General features: G+C 42.9%; 1 protein-coding gene across 2 annotated transcripts; it reads left to right on the top strand.

Annotated features, from left to right (window-relative positions):
* The first annotated feature begins 53 nt into the window (after positions 1 to 53).
* Positions 54 to 2,699, top strand: RPP21 (ribonuclease P/MRP subunit p21). Of its 2 annotated transcripts, none has more exons than XM_015062712.3 (5): positions 54 to 1,115; positions 1,188 to 1,288; positions 1,384 to 1,466; positions 2,284 to 2,409; positions 2,556 to 2,699. In XM_015062712.3, exons 1-5 carry the CDS (start codon positions 1,059 to 1,061, stop codon positions 2,651 to 2,653), a joined length of 465 nt encoding a protein of 154 aa, XP_014918198.1. In that variant the 5' UTR covers positions 54 to 1,058; the 3' UTR covers positions 2,654 to 2,699. The 2 variants fall into 2 exon arrangements, with proteins under 2 accessions (XP_014918198.1, XP_053079367.1); XM_053223392.1 differs by having other exon boundaries at positions 2,284 to 2,416.
* Positions 2,700 to 15,723: the final 13,024 nt, after the last annotated feature.

Raw genomic sequence — 15,723 nt, 5'->3', positions numbered from 1 at the left:
AGTCTGGGGTAGGGCTGGGCCTCTACATTTTAAACACACTCCTCATTTGAATTTAGGGAACTTTGGGAAATTAGTCCCAGAGGAAGTTTGGGCCATTTCTTCTGAGCTGAAGGGCTGGTTCCCTGCCTGGCCTGATGGGGTTTGAGAAGGGAGAGAGGCCTCATTCTCTCCTTACTTAATTCTGCCCTCTCCCTGTCTCAGGGTTCATTCATGTTATGCCCTTCCACCCCACATTCCTCTACTCTTGACTTCAGGAAATGCTGGTCATTATCTATGAGACAAAGGTAAACACAGGATGTCAAACAGAACAAACAGGAGACTGAGGTCAGAGTAAGGGATGTTAAATATATGCCTTGGGTAGGGGTCTGGGGGAGAGGAGAGTTTCAGAGACAGGAGATGCTGTCAAAATTTCTGTGCTCCAGTACCTAAGACTAGGAGTTAGCTAGGATCACCTACTATGTGTCTAGCACTGCATAACACGAAGTGTTTTTTGGGTAAGTGGAAAGGAATGGGAATAAGCTGTACTTCCCTCCCTCCACCACCCTCATGATCCTTTCCAATTTCACTCCCACCAGTACCAGTGCTTTTTTTGAATGTATAACTTCTGTTTCTTCAGTCTGTAGATCTTCCAGGCATCTATCTACCTTTGGCTTGTGGAGAGTAGGGAAGAAGTTCTAGCAGGTATAAATTGCATATAACCATCTCCCCAGCCTATCTACATAAAGAGACCAGTATTCTGTCCTGAAAATATTTCCTAGTTTAAGATAATCTCCTGTTCCACTAGCCTTTCCTACCTAGTACAGTTGATCATGGGCTTGAGGAAGACTAGAAGAAGGCCAAAACTCAGAAAGGCGCCCTGGGCTTGGATTGCATGGATGAGTATGGGTTTACAAACAGCTGGGTCTTGTGAGGCCACAGGGTGGCGCCAGAGTAAGGATCTCCCTGAGAGAGGCCCAGGAACTACACTTCCCAGGAAGCCTTGTGCAGGCGCCCGAGACGGAGCTATCGGAGGGGCAGGACCTGCGGACGCTCGCTTGTGAGGCGCTAGTGCAGCGTCGATGGCTGGCCCAGTAAAGGACCGAGAGGCCTTCCAGAGGCTAAACTTCCTGTACCAGGCAAGTCCGTCGGGGCGTTTGGGGAGGCGACTGGGTTTGGCCGGCCACCGAGTGACGGTTTCCCTCCCCTAGGCCGCCCACTGTGTCCTTGCGCAGGACCCCAAGAACCAGGCGCTGGCGAGGTTTTACTGCCACACGGAGAGGACCATCGCAAAGCGGCTGGTCTTGCGGCGGTGAGACGCTCCGGGAGCCTGGTGGCGGGCGGGACGTGGGAAGAATGGGGAGAATGAGCGCAGGCGCTCGGATCACCATCCCCCTCCGCCCACAGGGACCCCTCAGTGAAGAGGACCCTCTGTCGTGGCTGCTCTTCCCTTCTTATCCCTGGCCTCACCTGCACCCAGCGTCAGAGACGTGAGTGCTCCTACTAACGTGGGGTGATTGAGGTGCAGTAGTGGGTTGGGGATGGGATCCCCTTCCTTGCTTTAGATGGGCGTCTAGCGTGGGATTTGCAGCAGCCGACATTTTCCAGCTTTGGGTTAAATTGGTAACTCCTCTGGGACAAACGAAGATCTGGACAATAGGGAAATGATGTTGCTATAAGAGGTAACCCACCCATACATAATAATAGGTGTTATTTTGCATTGTGGAGGACAGGATTCACATCACTGTTTTCATTCATTCATTCAACAAATATTGATTTTTCTTTCTAAGGTGTATCAAGTATTGTATGAGATACATTATTCTCATTGAAATTATAGTCTGATAGAATAGACTAAGAAACAATTAAAATAGTGTAGAAAAATGCTTTAATTGGGGAGGTAACATTACTTATACCAGTAGTGATGAGGTTCATGATAAGCAAAAGGAGTGAAGAGATGGAAATTCTAGGCATGTGTGAGGACTCTGAGACAAGAGAGCTTGTGGTGCTGTCAAGGAGACCAGAGTTTAGGAGCCTGGAGTTTGAGGTGGACAAGGTTAAAGCATGAGGCTGGAGAAGGAAACAGGGCAGATCTTAAAGAGACTTCTAAGGACTTTGGACTTTATCTTAAAGGATACAAAAAAATTGATGGACTTTAAGCAGGGGTAAGACATCTCAAATTTGTATTCAAAGTTGGGGAGGGTTGGAATTCGTACCGAAAAACAGTGGAGGCAAAATTGGATGAAGGAGAGCTTTTCTTCTCCTAAATCTGGGCACTCTTTCCCCACCCCACCCCTGCTTAAACCTCAGGATGCAGGGGACAGCGCTGGACAGTACAGACCTGCCTAACATGCCAGCGCAGCCAACGTTTCCTCAATGATCCTGATCATCTGCTCTGGGGAGACCGGCCTGAGGCCCAGCTGGGGAGCCATGCAGGTGAGAGGTTTGTAGAGGAAAACTGAGGATACTCCAGGAAGATTGGAGTGATGGGGGGCATAGATCTGATGAGGTTACACAGGTGGATTCTACGTTGCTGGGAGAGGTGCCACAGTCTTATAAAACCCAAATTCTCATCTACACAGATCCCAAATCTCCACAACCCCTGCCAAACACAGCCCACCCCATTCTAGCCCACCTCTGTGAGGAGAAAGTGCAGCATGAGAGCTCCAGCCACCAGTGATGGATTCATCTTATCTTCGAAATAAATAAAGTATATTGGTGTCTCACTTTGTGTGATTCTGTGAGTATTTCAGCTCTTCATTCTATTTTCCTCTGTTTCGGTTTGTATTTCTCTGTCACTGGCTAACCTCTCTGTCTTTACCATGTTCATATTCCTACAATTTGGGGAGATCCTGATTTCTATAAACCACTTGCCCACTGAGCAGCTTCCATTTCCAGGATACTGACCCCAGTGCTCCTTCATCCCTGCTTCCTTAGTGCAATGCCACATTTGGAATTCAGGATCCAGGGTTGTTGGCAAGAGCTTGAGCCTTCATAGAATATTTTTTATTTAGGTAGCCCTCACTGTTGACTAAAGGGCTAAACAGACTGCTGATGCCACTGATGTCGTTTTTAGACAAGGAAAAAAAGTTTAGGGGGTCAGAATGGCTTCAGATCCTCCAGGCTCACTCCAAGCTGATCTTTCCCAATCTCTTGGTTTTCTTCTATAAAATTCTAATATGAGAAGTGGTACAAACCTGAACAAGGTCAAAGGTGATAACGAAAGGACATTGGTGGACAGTACACAACTGTGCCCCATAGATAAACCCTCAGGATTTTCTTGAGAATGAGTAAACAACAAAAATTGTTTTATTTGATGTCCCTAGGGAACTTACTCAAAGACAGAATTTCAGACTGACCTCTTGCTGGGTGCCAGCAAATCAATTTCCCTCAAACATATACAAACAAAATTCACGATTCCCAGAATACAATTTTCTTTCTTCTCTTGCTCTTATAAATCCTGTGTTGTACTTATTTATTGCTGCATAAAAATCACTGCATGATGTGGCTTCAAACAATGATTTTGTGGACTATGCTTTCTGAGAGCTTAACTGGCTAGTTTCTTCTGTTCCATATGGCATCAGCTGGAGTGACTCAGCTGCATTTAGCTGCTGTCTGTGGTACCTGGTCTAGAAGACCCCAGAAGATTCATATGCATGTCTGCCACCTCCTTGCTTTTCTGTGTGGCCTATTACATAGCTGGTTTTGATGTTCTCACAGCATAGGTCTTTCAAGGAGGTTGGACCTCTTACATGCCCTCTGGCTTCCACCGAAAGCAGTTAAGAGGTCAAGCTCCAAGGTGCAAGTACTTATCAAGCCTCTGTTCTCATCACACTTGCTGATTGATGTCCCCTTGACAAAGCAAGTAACCAAGCCCAGATTCAACAGGGAAGGAGCATGCATACCAGAAGTTTCATTTGTTCCCTGGGACCACCAGTGTAGCAATCTACCACATCTTTATTTTGCCTTCATCCTTGACTCAGTTTTCCCATTGACTCTGTATGTCAATAGGTTACTTGCATGAAAAATAGTAAATAGTGTGCAAGTAACTTTCTCAGTTACTTTGTAACAGTTTATTTCTGGAGATAGTGTCTACCTGGGTCAACTGTAACAACCAACATAAACACGTAGCCTGAAAATGCACCTCCTGTAGACCTGGACGCTTTTCATCTTCAGTTCTTGTTCCTTGGCTGCATCCGTGAGTCTCATTTCTGATCTTATTCATTCTTCTACACTGGGTCTGATTTTTGGCTAAGTTTGTTTGGAGTGTTTTGTTGATAGCACATGACTGAACATGCCCATAGTGGGATAATGAGGGAACTTTGAGTTTTGATTTTATGGCTGAGTTCATTAAGTGATATCCCTCGTGTGGGGAGACTGTGGAAATCATGTTCCAGTTGGGAAATAGATGAAACCATGTGGAATATGGTTCACTTAGGTGTTTGTGGTTCGTTCATCTGTTTTGTGTTTTCATCAGAATAGATTCCTCTAACTAGAGGTCATGGTCCTATTCCTCCTTCCAAAACTGTGTCCTTTTTCATGTTTACTAATTTTTTTTAATTTAAATTCTAGTTGCTTAACACATAGTGTAATATTGGTTTCAGGAGTAGAATTCAATGATTCATTACTTACATACAACACCCAGGGTTCATCATAACAAGTGCCCTCTTTAATACCCATCACACATTTACCCATCCCCAACCCAACTCCCTCCATCAGCCATCAGTTCTCTATCATTAAAAGTCTCTATGGGTGGCTTGGGTGGCTCAATCAATTAAGTGTCCAACTTCAACCCAGGTCATGATCTCACAGTTTGTGAGTTCAAGCCCTGCATCAGGCTGTGTGCTGACAGTTCAGAGCTTGGAGCCTGCTTCAGATTCTGTGTCTCCCTCTCTCTCTGTCCTTCCCCCACTTGTGCTCAGTCTCTCAAAAATAAACGTTAAAAAAAATTTTTTTACAGAGTTTCTAATGGTTTGTGTCCCTCTCTTTTTTATTCCCTTCCCATATGTTTGTCTGTTTTGTTTCTTAAATTCCACATGAATGAAATCAAATGATATCTTTCTCTGACCGACTTATTTCACTTATCATAATACACTGTAGCTCCATCCACATCATTGCAAATGTCAAGATTTCATTTCTTTTGACAGCTCTGTGTGTGTGTGTGTGTGTGTGTGTGTGTGTGTGTGTGTGTGTATCTCACATCTTTATCCATTCATCAAATGGACATTTGGGCTCTTTTTTGGCTATTGTTGATAATGCTGCTATAAACATCAGGGTACATTTACTCCTTCAAATCAGGATTTTTGTATCCTTTTGGTAAATACTGAGTAGTGCAATTGCTGGATTGTAGGGTAGTTCTATTTTTAACTTTTTGGGAAACCTACATACTGTTCTCCAGAGTGGCTGCACCAGTTTGCATTCCCACCAAGAGGGATTCCAAGTGCAAGAGGGTTCCCCTTTCTCTACATCATCACCAACACCTGTTGTTTCTTGTGTTGTTACTTTTAGCCATTCTGACAGGTGTGATGTGGTATCTCATCGTGGTTTTGATTTGTATTTCTCTAGTGATGAGTGATGTTGAGCATCTTTTCATGTGTCTACTGGCCATATGGATGTCTACTTTGGAAAAATGTCTATTCATGTCTTCTGCCCATTTCTTAACTGGATTGTTTGTTTTTTGGGTGTTTAGTAAGTTCTTTATAGATTTTGGATGCTAACCCTTTATGAGATAGGTCTTTTGCAAAGATCTTCCATTCTGTAAGTTGCCTTTAAGTTTTGTTGATTGTTTCCTTTGCTGTGCAGCTTTTTATCTTGATGAAGTCCCAATCGTTCATGTTTGCTTTTGTGTCCCTTGTCTCTGGCAACGTGTCAAGTAAGAAGTTGCAATGGCCAAGTTTGAAGAAGTTGCTGCCTGTGTTCTCCTCTAGGATTTTGATGGTTTCCATCTCATGATTAGGTCTTTCATCCATTTTGAATTTATTTTTGTGTATGGTGTAAGAAAGTGGTTCAGTTTCATCTGCATTTTGCAATCCAGTTTTTCCACCACCATTTTGAAGAGACAGTCTTTATGCCATTGGATATTCTTTTCTGCTTAGTTGAATATGAGTCGACCATATAGTTGTGGGTCTATTTCTGGGTTTTCTATTCTGTTCCATTGATCCATGTGTCTGTTTTTGACCCATACTGCCTTGATGACTACAGCTTTGTAATATAGCTTGAAGTCTGGAATTATGATGCTTTCAGCATTGCTTTTCTTTTTCAGGATTGCTTTGGCTATTTGGGGCCTTTTGTGTTTCCATGCAAATTTTAGGATTGTTTGTTCTAGCTCTGTGAAGAATGCTGGTGTCATTTTGATAGTGATTGCATTAAATGTGTAGATTGTGGGGCACCTGGGTGGCTCAGTCGGTTGAGCATTGACTTCAGCTCAGGTCATGGTCTCGCGGTTCGTGAGTTCGAGCCCTGCGTCAGGCTCTGTGCTGACAGCTCAGAGCTTGGAGCCTGCTTTGGATCCTGTGTCTCCCTCTCTCTCTACCCCTCCCTCGCTTGCTCTCTCTCTCTCTCTCTCTCTCTTTCAAAAATAAATAGAATTCCAAAAAATTATTTTAAAAAAATGTGTAGATTGCTTTGGGTAGTAGAGACTTTTTTTTTTTTTTTTTTTTTTTACAGACAGGGTTGGGGGAAAGAGACAGAGAGAGAGACAGAGAGAGAGAGAGAGAGAGAGAGAGAGAGAGAGAGAGAGAGAAAATCCCAAGCAGGCTCCATGCTGAGCTCATGGGATCCTACGATCCTAGGATCATGACCCAAGCCAAAATCAAGAGTCAGACGCTCAACCAACTGAGCCACCCAGGCGCCCCTGGGTATTACAGACATTTTAATAATGTTTGTTCTTCCAATCCATGAGCATGGAATGTTTTCCATTTCTTTGTGTCCTCTTCAATTTTCTTCATATGTTTTCTGTACTTTTTAGGGTCCCGATCTTTTACCTCTTTGATTAGGTTTATTCCTAGGTATCTTCTGGTTTTTGGTGCAGTTGTAAATGGGATCAATTCCTTGATTTCTCTTCTGCTGCTTCGTTATTGGTGTATAGAAATGCAACCGATTTGTGTACATTGATTTTTTATCCTGCAACTTTGCTGAATTCATGTATTAGTTCTAGCAATTTTTTGGCAGAATCTTTCAGGTTTTCTACGTAGAGTATCATGTTGTCTGCAAATAGTGAAAGTGTGACTTCTTTCTTGACGATTTGGACCTTTTATTTTTGGTTTTGGTTTGCTCACAGTTACAGCATTTTATTTCAGCTTTAGTTATTTTATCCCTGCAGTAAGGGATTCTTTTGTGACTTCTATGCTTTTTTCAAACCCAGCTAGTATCCTTATAATTGTTGTTTTATTTTTTTTTTCAGTTTATTTATTTATTTTTGAGAGAGAGCATGCATAAACACAAGTGGAGTAGGGGCAGAGAGGGAAGGAGAGCAGGAGAATCCCAAGCAGGCTTCACACTGACAGTGTAAAGCCCAACACTGGGCTTGAACCCATAAACCTTAAGATTATGACCTGAGCCAAAATTGAATTGGACACTTAACTGACTGAGCCACCCAGGCCCCCTATAATTGTTTTAAATTCTAGTTCAGACATCTTACTTATATCTGTATTGATTAAACCTCTGACCATTCCTTCTTCCTGTTTTTTCTTTTGGGGTGAATTTCTCCATCTTCTCATGTGTAAATTCAAAAAAGGGTTGGGGGGGAGGCTGTGTTTTGTGGTCTTGTCTGTTTGTCAAAAGAAGCTAGATCCAAAAATAAATAACTAAACTTCTTTTAAAATAAATAAAAATATAAATTGCTTGTTCTGTATCCTGGGGGTGGTGGGGTTGGGTGGGGGAAGCTAGATCCTATTCACCGTAGAGCTGAAGCTTTGTAGCACTCTTTGTTGTAGTTAAAGGTATTGTGCTGGTTTGCTGGGAGGTGGGCGGGCTGCACTGATTCTCAGGTGGACTTGCCCTAGTGGAGATGCACCTGCAGGGTGTGGGGGGGGGGGGTGCGGAGGTGGACCCAGAGGCAGGGGTTGGTGTGTCTCTGGCCCCTACTTGGGGGTGCTGTTTTGCTCACTGAAGTCAGTTTTTTTTTTCAATATATGAAATTTATTGTCAAATTGGTTTCCATACAACACCCAGTGCTCATCCCAAAAGGTGCCCTCCTCAATACCCATCACCCCCCCTCCCCTCCCTCCCACCCGCCATCAACCCTCAGTTTGTTCTCAGTTTTTAAGAGTCTCTTATGCTTTGGCTCTCTCCCACTCTAACCTCTTTTTTTTTTCTCCCCCTCCCCCATGGGTTTCTGTTAAGTTTCTCAGGATCCACATAAGAGTGAAAACATATGGTATCTGTCTTTCTCTGTATGACTTATTTCACTTAGCATAACACTCTCCAGTTCCATCCACGTTGCTACAAAGGGCCATATTTCATTCTTTCTCATTGCCACGTAGTACTCCATTGTGTATATAAACCACAATTTCTTTATCCATTCATCAGTTGATGGAAATTTAGGCTCTTTCCATAATTTGGCTATTGTTGAGAGTGCTGCTATAAACATTGGGGTACAAGTGCCCCTATGCATCAGTACTCCTGTATCCCTTGGGTAAATTCCTAGCAGTGCTACTGCTGGGTCATAGGGTAGGTCTATTTTTAATTTTTTGAGGAACCTCCACACTGTTTTCCAGAGTGGCTGCACCAATTTGCATTCCCACCAACAGTGCAAGAGGGTTCCCATTTCTCCACATCCTCGCCAGCATCTATAGTCTCCTGATTTGTTCATTTTCACCACTCTGACTGGCATGAGGTGTTATCTGAGTGTGGGTTTGATTTGTATTTCCCTGATGAGGAACGATGTTGAGCATCTTTTCATGTGCCTGTTGGTCATCCGGATGTCTTTAGAGAAGTGTCTATTCATGCTTTCTGCCCATTTCTTCACTGGGTTATTTGATTTTCGGTTGTGGAGTTTGGTGAGCTCTTTATAGATTTTGGATACTAGCCATTTATCCGATATGTCATTTGCAAATATCTTTTCCCATTCCGTTGGTTGCCTTTTAGTTTTGTTGGTTGTTTCCTTTGCTGTGCAGAAGCTTTTTATCTTCATAAGGTCCCAGTAGTTCATTTTTGCTTTTAATTCCCTTGCCTTTGGGGATGTGTCAAGTAAGAAATTGCTGCGGCTGAGGTCAGAGAGGTCTTTTCCTGCTTTCTCCTCTAGGGTTTTGATGGTTTCCTGTCTCACATTCAGGTCCTTTTTCCATTTTGAGTTTATTTTTGTGAATGGTGTGACAAAGTGGTCTAGTTTCAATCTTCTGCATGTTGCTGTCCAGTTCTCCCAGCACCATTTGTTAAAGAGACTGTCTTTTTTCCATTGGATGTTCTTTCCTGCTTTGTCAAAGATGAGTTGGCCATACGTTTGTGGGTCTAGTTCTGGGGTTTCTATTCTATTCCATTGGTCTATGTGTCTGTTTTTGTGCCGATACCATGCTGTCTTGATGATTACAGCTTTGTAGTAGAGGCTAAAGTCTGGGATTGTGATGCCTCCTGCTTTGGTCTTCTTCTTCAAAATTACTTTGGCTATTCAGGGCCTTTTGTGGTTCCATATGAATTTTAGGATTGCTTGTTCCAGTTTCGAGAAGAATGCTGGTGCAGTTCTGATTGGGATTGCATTGAATGTGTAGATAGCTTTGGGTAGTATTGACATTTTGACAATATTTATTCTTCCAATCCATGAGCATGGAATGTTTTTCCATTTCTTTATATCTTCTTCAATTTCCTTCATAAGCTTTCCATAGTTTTCAGCATACAGATCTTTTACATCTTTGGTTAGATTTATCCCCAGGTATTTTATGCTTCTTGGTGCAATTTTGAATGGGATCAGTTTCTTTATTTGTCTTTCTGTTGCTTCATTGTTAGTGTATAAGAATGCAACTGATTTCTGTACATTGATTTTGTATCCTGAAACTTTGCTGAATTAATGTATCAGTTCTAGCAGACTTTTGGTGGAGTGTATCGGATTTTCCATGTATAATATCATGTCATCTGCAAAAAGTGAAAGCTTGACTTCATCTTTGCCAATTTTGATGCCTTTGATTTCCTTTTGTTGTCTGATTGCTGATGCTAGCACTTCCAACACTATGGTAAACAACAGCGGTGAGAGCGGACATCCCTGTCGTGTTCCTGATCTCAGGGAAAAAGCTCTCAATTTTTCCTCATTGAGGATGATGTTAGCTGTGGGCTTTTCATAAATGGCTTTTATGATCTTTAAGTATGTTCCTTCTATCCCGACTTTCTCAAGGGTTTTTATTAAGAAAGGGTGCTGAATTTTGTCAAATGCCTTTTCTGCATCGATTGATAGGATCATATGGTTCTTATCTTTTCTTTTATTAATGTGATGTATCACGTTGATTGATTTGCGAATGTTGAACCAGCCCTGCATCCCAGGAATGAACCCCACTTGATCCTGGTGAATAATTCTTTGTATATGCTGTTGAATTCGATTTGCTAGTATCTTCTTGAGAATTTTTGCATCCATATTCATCAGGGATATTGGCCTGTAGTTCTCTTTTTTTACTGGGTCTCTGTCTGGTTTAGGAATCAAAGTAATACTGGCTTCATAGAATGAGTCTGGAAGTTTTCCTTCCCTTTCTATTTCTTGGAATAGCTTGAGAAGGATAGGTATTATTTCTGCTTTAAACATCTGGTAGAACTGCCCTGGGAAGCCATCTGGTCCTGGACTCTTATTTGTTGGGAGATTTTTGATAACCGATTCAATTTCTTCGCTGGTTATGGTCTGTTCAAGCTTTCTATTTCCTCCTGATTGAGTTTTGGAAGGGTGTGGGTATTTAGGAATTTGTCCATTTCTTCCAGGTTGTCCAATTTGTTGGCATATAATTTTTCATAGTATTCGCTGATAATTGTTTGTATCTCTGAGGGATTAGTTGTAATAATTCCATTTTCATTCATGATTTTATCTATTTGGGTCATCTCCCTTTTCTTTTTGAGACGCCTGGCTAGAGGTTTATCAATTTTGTTTATTTTTTCAAAAAACCAACTCTTGGTTTTTTTGATCTGCTCTACAGTTTTTTTAGATTCTATATTGTTTATTTCTGCTCTGATCTCTATTATTTCTCTTCTTCTGCTGGGTTTAGGCTGTCTTTGCTGTTCTGCTTCTATTTCCTTTAGGTGTGCTGTTAGATTTTGTATTTGGGATTTTTCTTGTTTCTTGAGATGGGCCTGGATTGCAATGTATTTTCCTCTCAGGACTGCCTTTGCTGCATCCCAAAGCGTTTGGATTGTTGTATTTTCATTTTCGTTTGTTTCCATATATTTTTTAATTTCTTCTCTAATTGCCTGGTTGACCCACTCATTCTTTAGTAGGGTGTTCTTTAACCTCCATTCCTTTAGAGGTTTTCCTGACTTTTTCCTGTGGTTGATTTCAAGCTTCATAGCATTGTGGTCTGAAAGCATGCATGGTATGATCTCAATTCTTGTATACTTATGAAGGGCTGTTTTGTGACCCAGTACGTGATCTATCTTGGAGAATGTTCCATGTGCACTTGAGAAGAAAGTCTATTCTGTTGCTTTGGGATGCAGAGTTCTAAATATATCTGTCAAGTCCATCTGATCCAATGTATCATTCAGGGCCCTTGTTTCTTTATTGACCGTGTGTCTAGATGATCTATCCATTTCTGTAAGTGGAGTGTTAAAGTCCCCTGCGATTACCACATTCTTATCAATAAGGTTGCTTATGTTTGTGAGTAATTGTTTTATATATTTGGGGGCTCCCATATTCAGCACATAGACATTTACAATTGTTAGCTCTTCCTGATGGATAGACCCTGTAATTATTATATAATGCCCTTCTTCATCTCTTGTTACAACCTTTAATTTAAAGTCTAGTTTGTCTGATATAAGTATTGCTACTCCAGCTTTCTTTTGACTTCCAGTAGCATAATAAATAGTTCTCTATCCCCTCACTCTCCATCTGAAGGTGTCCTCAAGTCTAAAATGAGTCTCTTGTAGACAGCAAATAGATGGGTCTTGTTTTTTATCCATTCTGATACCCTATGTCTTTTGGTTGGCACATTTAGTCCATTTACTTTCAGTGTTATAGAAAGATATGGGTTTAGGGGCACCTGGGTGGCTCAGTCGGTTGAGCGTCCGACTGCGGCTCTGGTCATGATCTCACGGTCCATGAGTTCGAGCCCCACGTCGGGCTCTGTGCTGACATCTCAGAGCTTAGAGCCTGCTTTAGATTCTGTGTCTCCCTCTCTCTCTGCTCTCTGCCCCTCCCCTGCTCATGCTGTGTCTCTCTCTGTCTCTCAAAAATAAATAAACGTTTAAAAATTTATAAAAAAAAAAAAAGAAAGATATGGGTTTAGAGTCATTGTGATGTCTTTATGTTTTATGCTTGTAGCGATGTGTCTGGTACTTTGTCTCACAGGATCCCCCTCAGGATCTCTTGCAGGGCTGGTTTGTGGTGACGAATTCCTTCAGTTTTTCTTTGTTTGGGAGGACCTTTATCTCTCCTTCTATTCTAAATGACAGACTTGCTGGATAAAGGATTCTTGGCTGCATATTTTCCTGTTCATCACATTGAAGATCTCCCGCCATTCCTTTCTGGCCTGCCAAGCTTCAGAAGAGAGATCGGTCACAAGTCTTATAGGTCTCCCTTTATAAGTTAGAGCACGTTTATCCCTCACTGCTTTCAGAATTTTCTCTTTATCCTTGCATTTTGCCAGTTTCACTATGATATGTCGTGCAGAAGATCGATTCAAGTTACATCTGAAGGGAGTTCTCTGTGCCTCTTGGATTTCAATGCCTTTTTCCTTCCCCAGATCAGGGAAGTTCTCAGCTATTATTTCTTCAAGTACACCTTCAGCACCTTTCCCTCTCTCTTCCTCCTCTGGAATACCAATTATGTGTAGATTATTTCTCTTTAGTGCATCACTTAGTTCTCTAATTTTCCCCTCATACTCCTGGATTTTTTAATCTCTCTTTTTCTCAGCTTCTTTTTCCATAATTTTATCTTCTAGTTCACCTATTCTCTCCTCTGCCTCTTCAATCTGAGCCGTGGTCGTTTCCATTTTATTTTGCATCTCGTTTAAAGAGTTTTTCAGCTCCTCCTGACTGTTCCTTAGTCCCTTGATCTCTGTAGCAATAGATTCTCTGCTGTCCTCTATACTGTTTTCAAGCCCAGCGATTAATTTTATGACTATTATTCTAAATTCACTTTCTGTTATATTGTTTAAATCCTTTTTGATCAGTTCATTAGCTGTTGTTATTTCCTGGAGATTCTTTTGAGGGGAATTCTTCCGTTTGGTCATTTTGGATAGTTCCTGGAGTGGTGTGGAACTGCAGGGCACTTCCCCTGTGCTGTCTTGAATAACTTGCATTGGTGGGTGGGGCCGCAGTCGGACCTGATGTCTGCCCCCAGCCCACCACTGGGGCCATAGTTAGACTGGTGTGTGCCTTCTCTTTCCCTCTCCTAGGGGTGGGATTCACTGTGGGGTGGCATAGCCCATCTGGGCTACTTGCACACTGCCAGGCTTGTGGTGCTGGGGATCTGGCGTATTAGCTGGGGTGGGTAGGCAAGGTGCACGGGGGCGGGAGGGGCAGGCTCAGCTCGCTTCTCCTGCTTCTCCTTTGGTGAACCGCTTCAGGAGGGACCCTGCAGCAGCGGGAGGGAGTCAGACCTGCCACCGGAGGGGTGGCTCCGCAGAAGCACAGTGTTGGGTGTTTGCGCGGTGCAAGTAAGTTCCCTGGCAGGAAGTGGTTCCCTTTGGGATTTTGGCGGGGGATGGGCAAGGGAGATGGCGCTGGCGAGCCCCTTTGTTCCCTGCCTAACTGAGCTCTGTCATCCCGGGGCTTAGCAACTCTCCCTCCTGTTGTCCTCCAGCCTTCCCGCTCTCCGAGCAGAGCTGCTAACTTATAACCTTCCAGATGTTAAGTCCCGCTGGCTGTCCAAACACACTCTGTCCAGCCCCTCTGCTTTTGCAAGCCAGACTCGGGGGCTCTGCTTGGCCGGCGGGCCGCCCCTTCACCCCGGCTCCCTCCCGCCAGTCCCTGTAGTGCGCACCGCCTCTCCACCTTTCCTACCCTCTTCCGTGGGCCTCTCGTCTGCGCTTGGCTCCAGAGAATCTGTTCTGCTAGTCTTCTGGCGGTTTTCTGGGTTATTTAGGCAGGTGTAGGTGGAATCTAAGTGATCAGCAGGACACAGTGAACCCAGCGTCCTCCTACGCTGCCATCTTCTGAAGTCAATTTTATATCAATTTCTAAGGAACAGGAATCTGGGCATAGCTCAGCTGGATCTTCTGGCTCAGAGTCCCTTAGAAGTCTGTAATCAAGATATCAGCTGGGGCTACAGCCATCTAAGGGCTTCACTAGGGGAGGATATGGTTTCAAGATCATCCACATGGCTGTTAGGAAGCCTCAGGTCCCTCCTGGATATTGACAGGTCACATTAGTTCCTTGGCATGTGGGCCTCCCCATATGACAATTTACAACATGGCAATTGGCTTTCATTAGAGATAGAGGGAGGGTCAACAGAGGATGCTCACCGTGGGTTCACAGTCTTGTGCAATATGCCGTCACTTTTGTCGTATTCTGTTCACCAGAATTGCATGATTAAGTCTGGCCCATACTCTAGAGGAAAGGATTACAAAAGGGCATGAATCTCAGGAGGCAGGGACCATAGGAGGCATCTCACTACCACAGTATTTGTTATGCAAATCCAAATTCAACCATAAATAAATAGCTGTGTATCTCTAATTTAAAACATAGCTATTAAAGATGGCAGCAGAGTAGGAGGACCTTAGGCTCATCTCATCCCATGAATACAACTAGATAACTAACAAATCATCCTAAATACCCCAGAAATTGACCTCAAGACTAGCAGCACAAACTCTATAACTAAAGGTAGAGAAGAGGCTACATTGAAGAAGGTAGGAAGTGCAGAGATGCAGTTTTGGAGAGAAATGCCTGTGGAGGAAATAGAAGGCTTGAACAGACCCATAACCAGCAAACCATGAGAAAAAGAAAAATGATCAGACAAAATCTTCAGAAACAAATACAAAGCAAATAATAAAATGACAAGAAATACATATCTATCAATAATTACTTTGAACATAAATGTACTAAACTCTCCAATCAAAAGACATAGAGTGACAGCATGGATAAAAAAAAAAAAAAAAAGACCTACCCATATGCTGCTTACAAAGAGATTCATTTTAGACCCAAAGACAACTGCAGAGAAATAAGTCAATCAGAGAAAAACAAATATATGATTTCACTCATATGTGGAACAGATGAACAAATGGGAAATAAGGAGGAAGAGAAGAAAGGAAAACAAACCACAAGAGACTCTTAATAACAGAGAACAAACTAAGGGTTGATGGAGGGAGGTGGGTGGGAGATGGGGTAGATGGGTGATGGGTATTGAGGGCACCTGTTGTGATGAGCACTGGGTATTGCATGTAAGTGATGAATCATTGAATGCTACTTCAGAAACCAATATTGCACTGTATGTTGACTAAAATATAAAAATAGGGGTGCCTGGGTGGCGCAGTCGGTTGAGCGTCCTACTTCAGCCAGGTCACGATCTCGCGGTCTGGGAGTTCGAGCCCCGCGTCAGGCTCTGGGCTGATGGCTCAGAGCCTGGAGCCTGTTTCCGATTCTGTGTCTCCCTCTCTCTCTGCCCCTCCCCCGTTCATGCTCTGTCTC

The sequence above is a fragment of the Acinonyx jubatus genome, chromosome B2 (genome assembly GCF_027475565.1).
Source record: "Acinonyx jubatus isolate Ajub_Pintada_27869175 chromosome B2, VMU_Ajub_asm_v1.0, whole genome shotgun sequence".
Classification (NCBI taxonomy): Eukaryota; Metazoa; Chordata; class Mammalia; order Carnivora; family Felidae; genus Acinonyx; species Acinonyx jubatus.
The sequence above is the reverse complement of the archived record's forward strand: the minus strand, read 5'-3'. Positions and strand labels throughout refer to the sequence as shown.

Coding starts and splice junctions, on each gene's coding strand:
- RPP21 (XM_015062712.3), top strand. CDS start 1,059: ATGGCTGGCCCAGTAAAGGACCGAGAGGCCTTCCAGAGGCTAAACTTC. Junction 1,289..1,383: donor AAGCGGCTGGTCTTGCGGCG/GTGAGACGCTCC, acceptor CTCCGCCCACAG/GGACCCCTCAGTGAAGAGGA. Junction 1,467..2,283: donor CTGCACCCAGCGTCAGAGAC/GTGAGTGCTCCT, acceptor CTTAAACCTCAG/GATGCAGGGGACAGCGCTGG.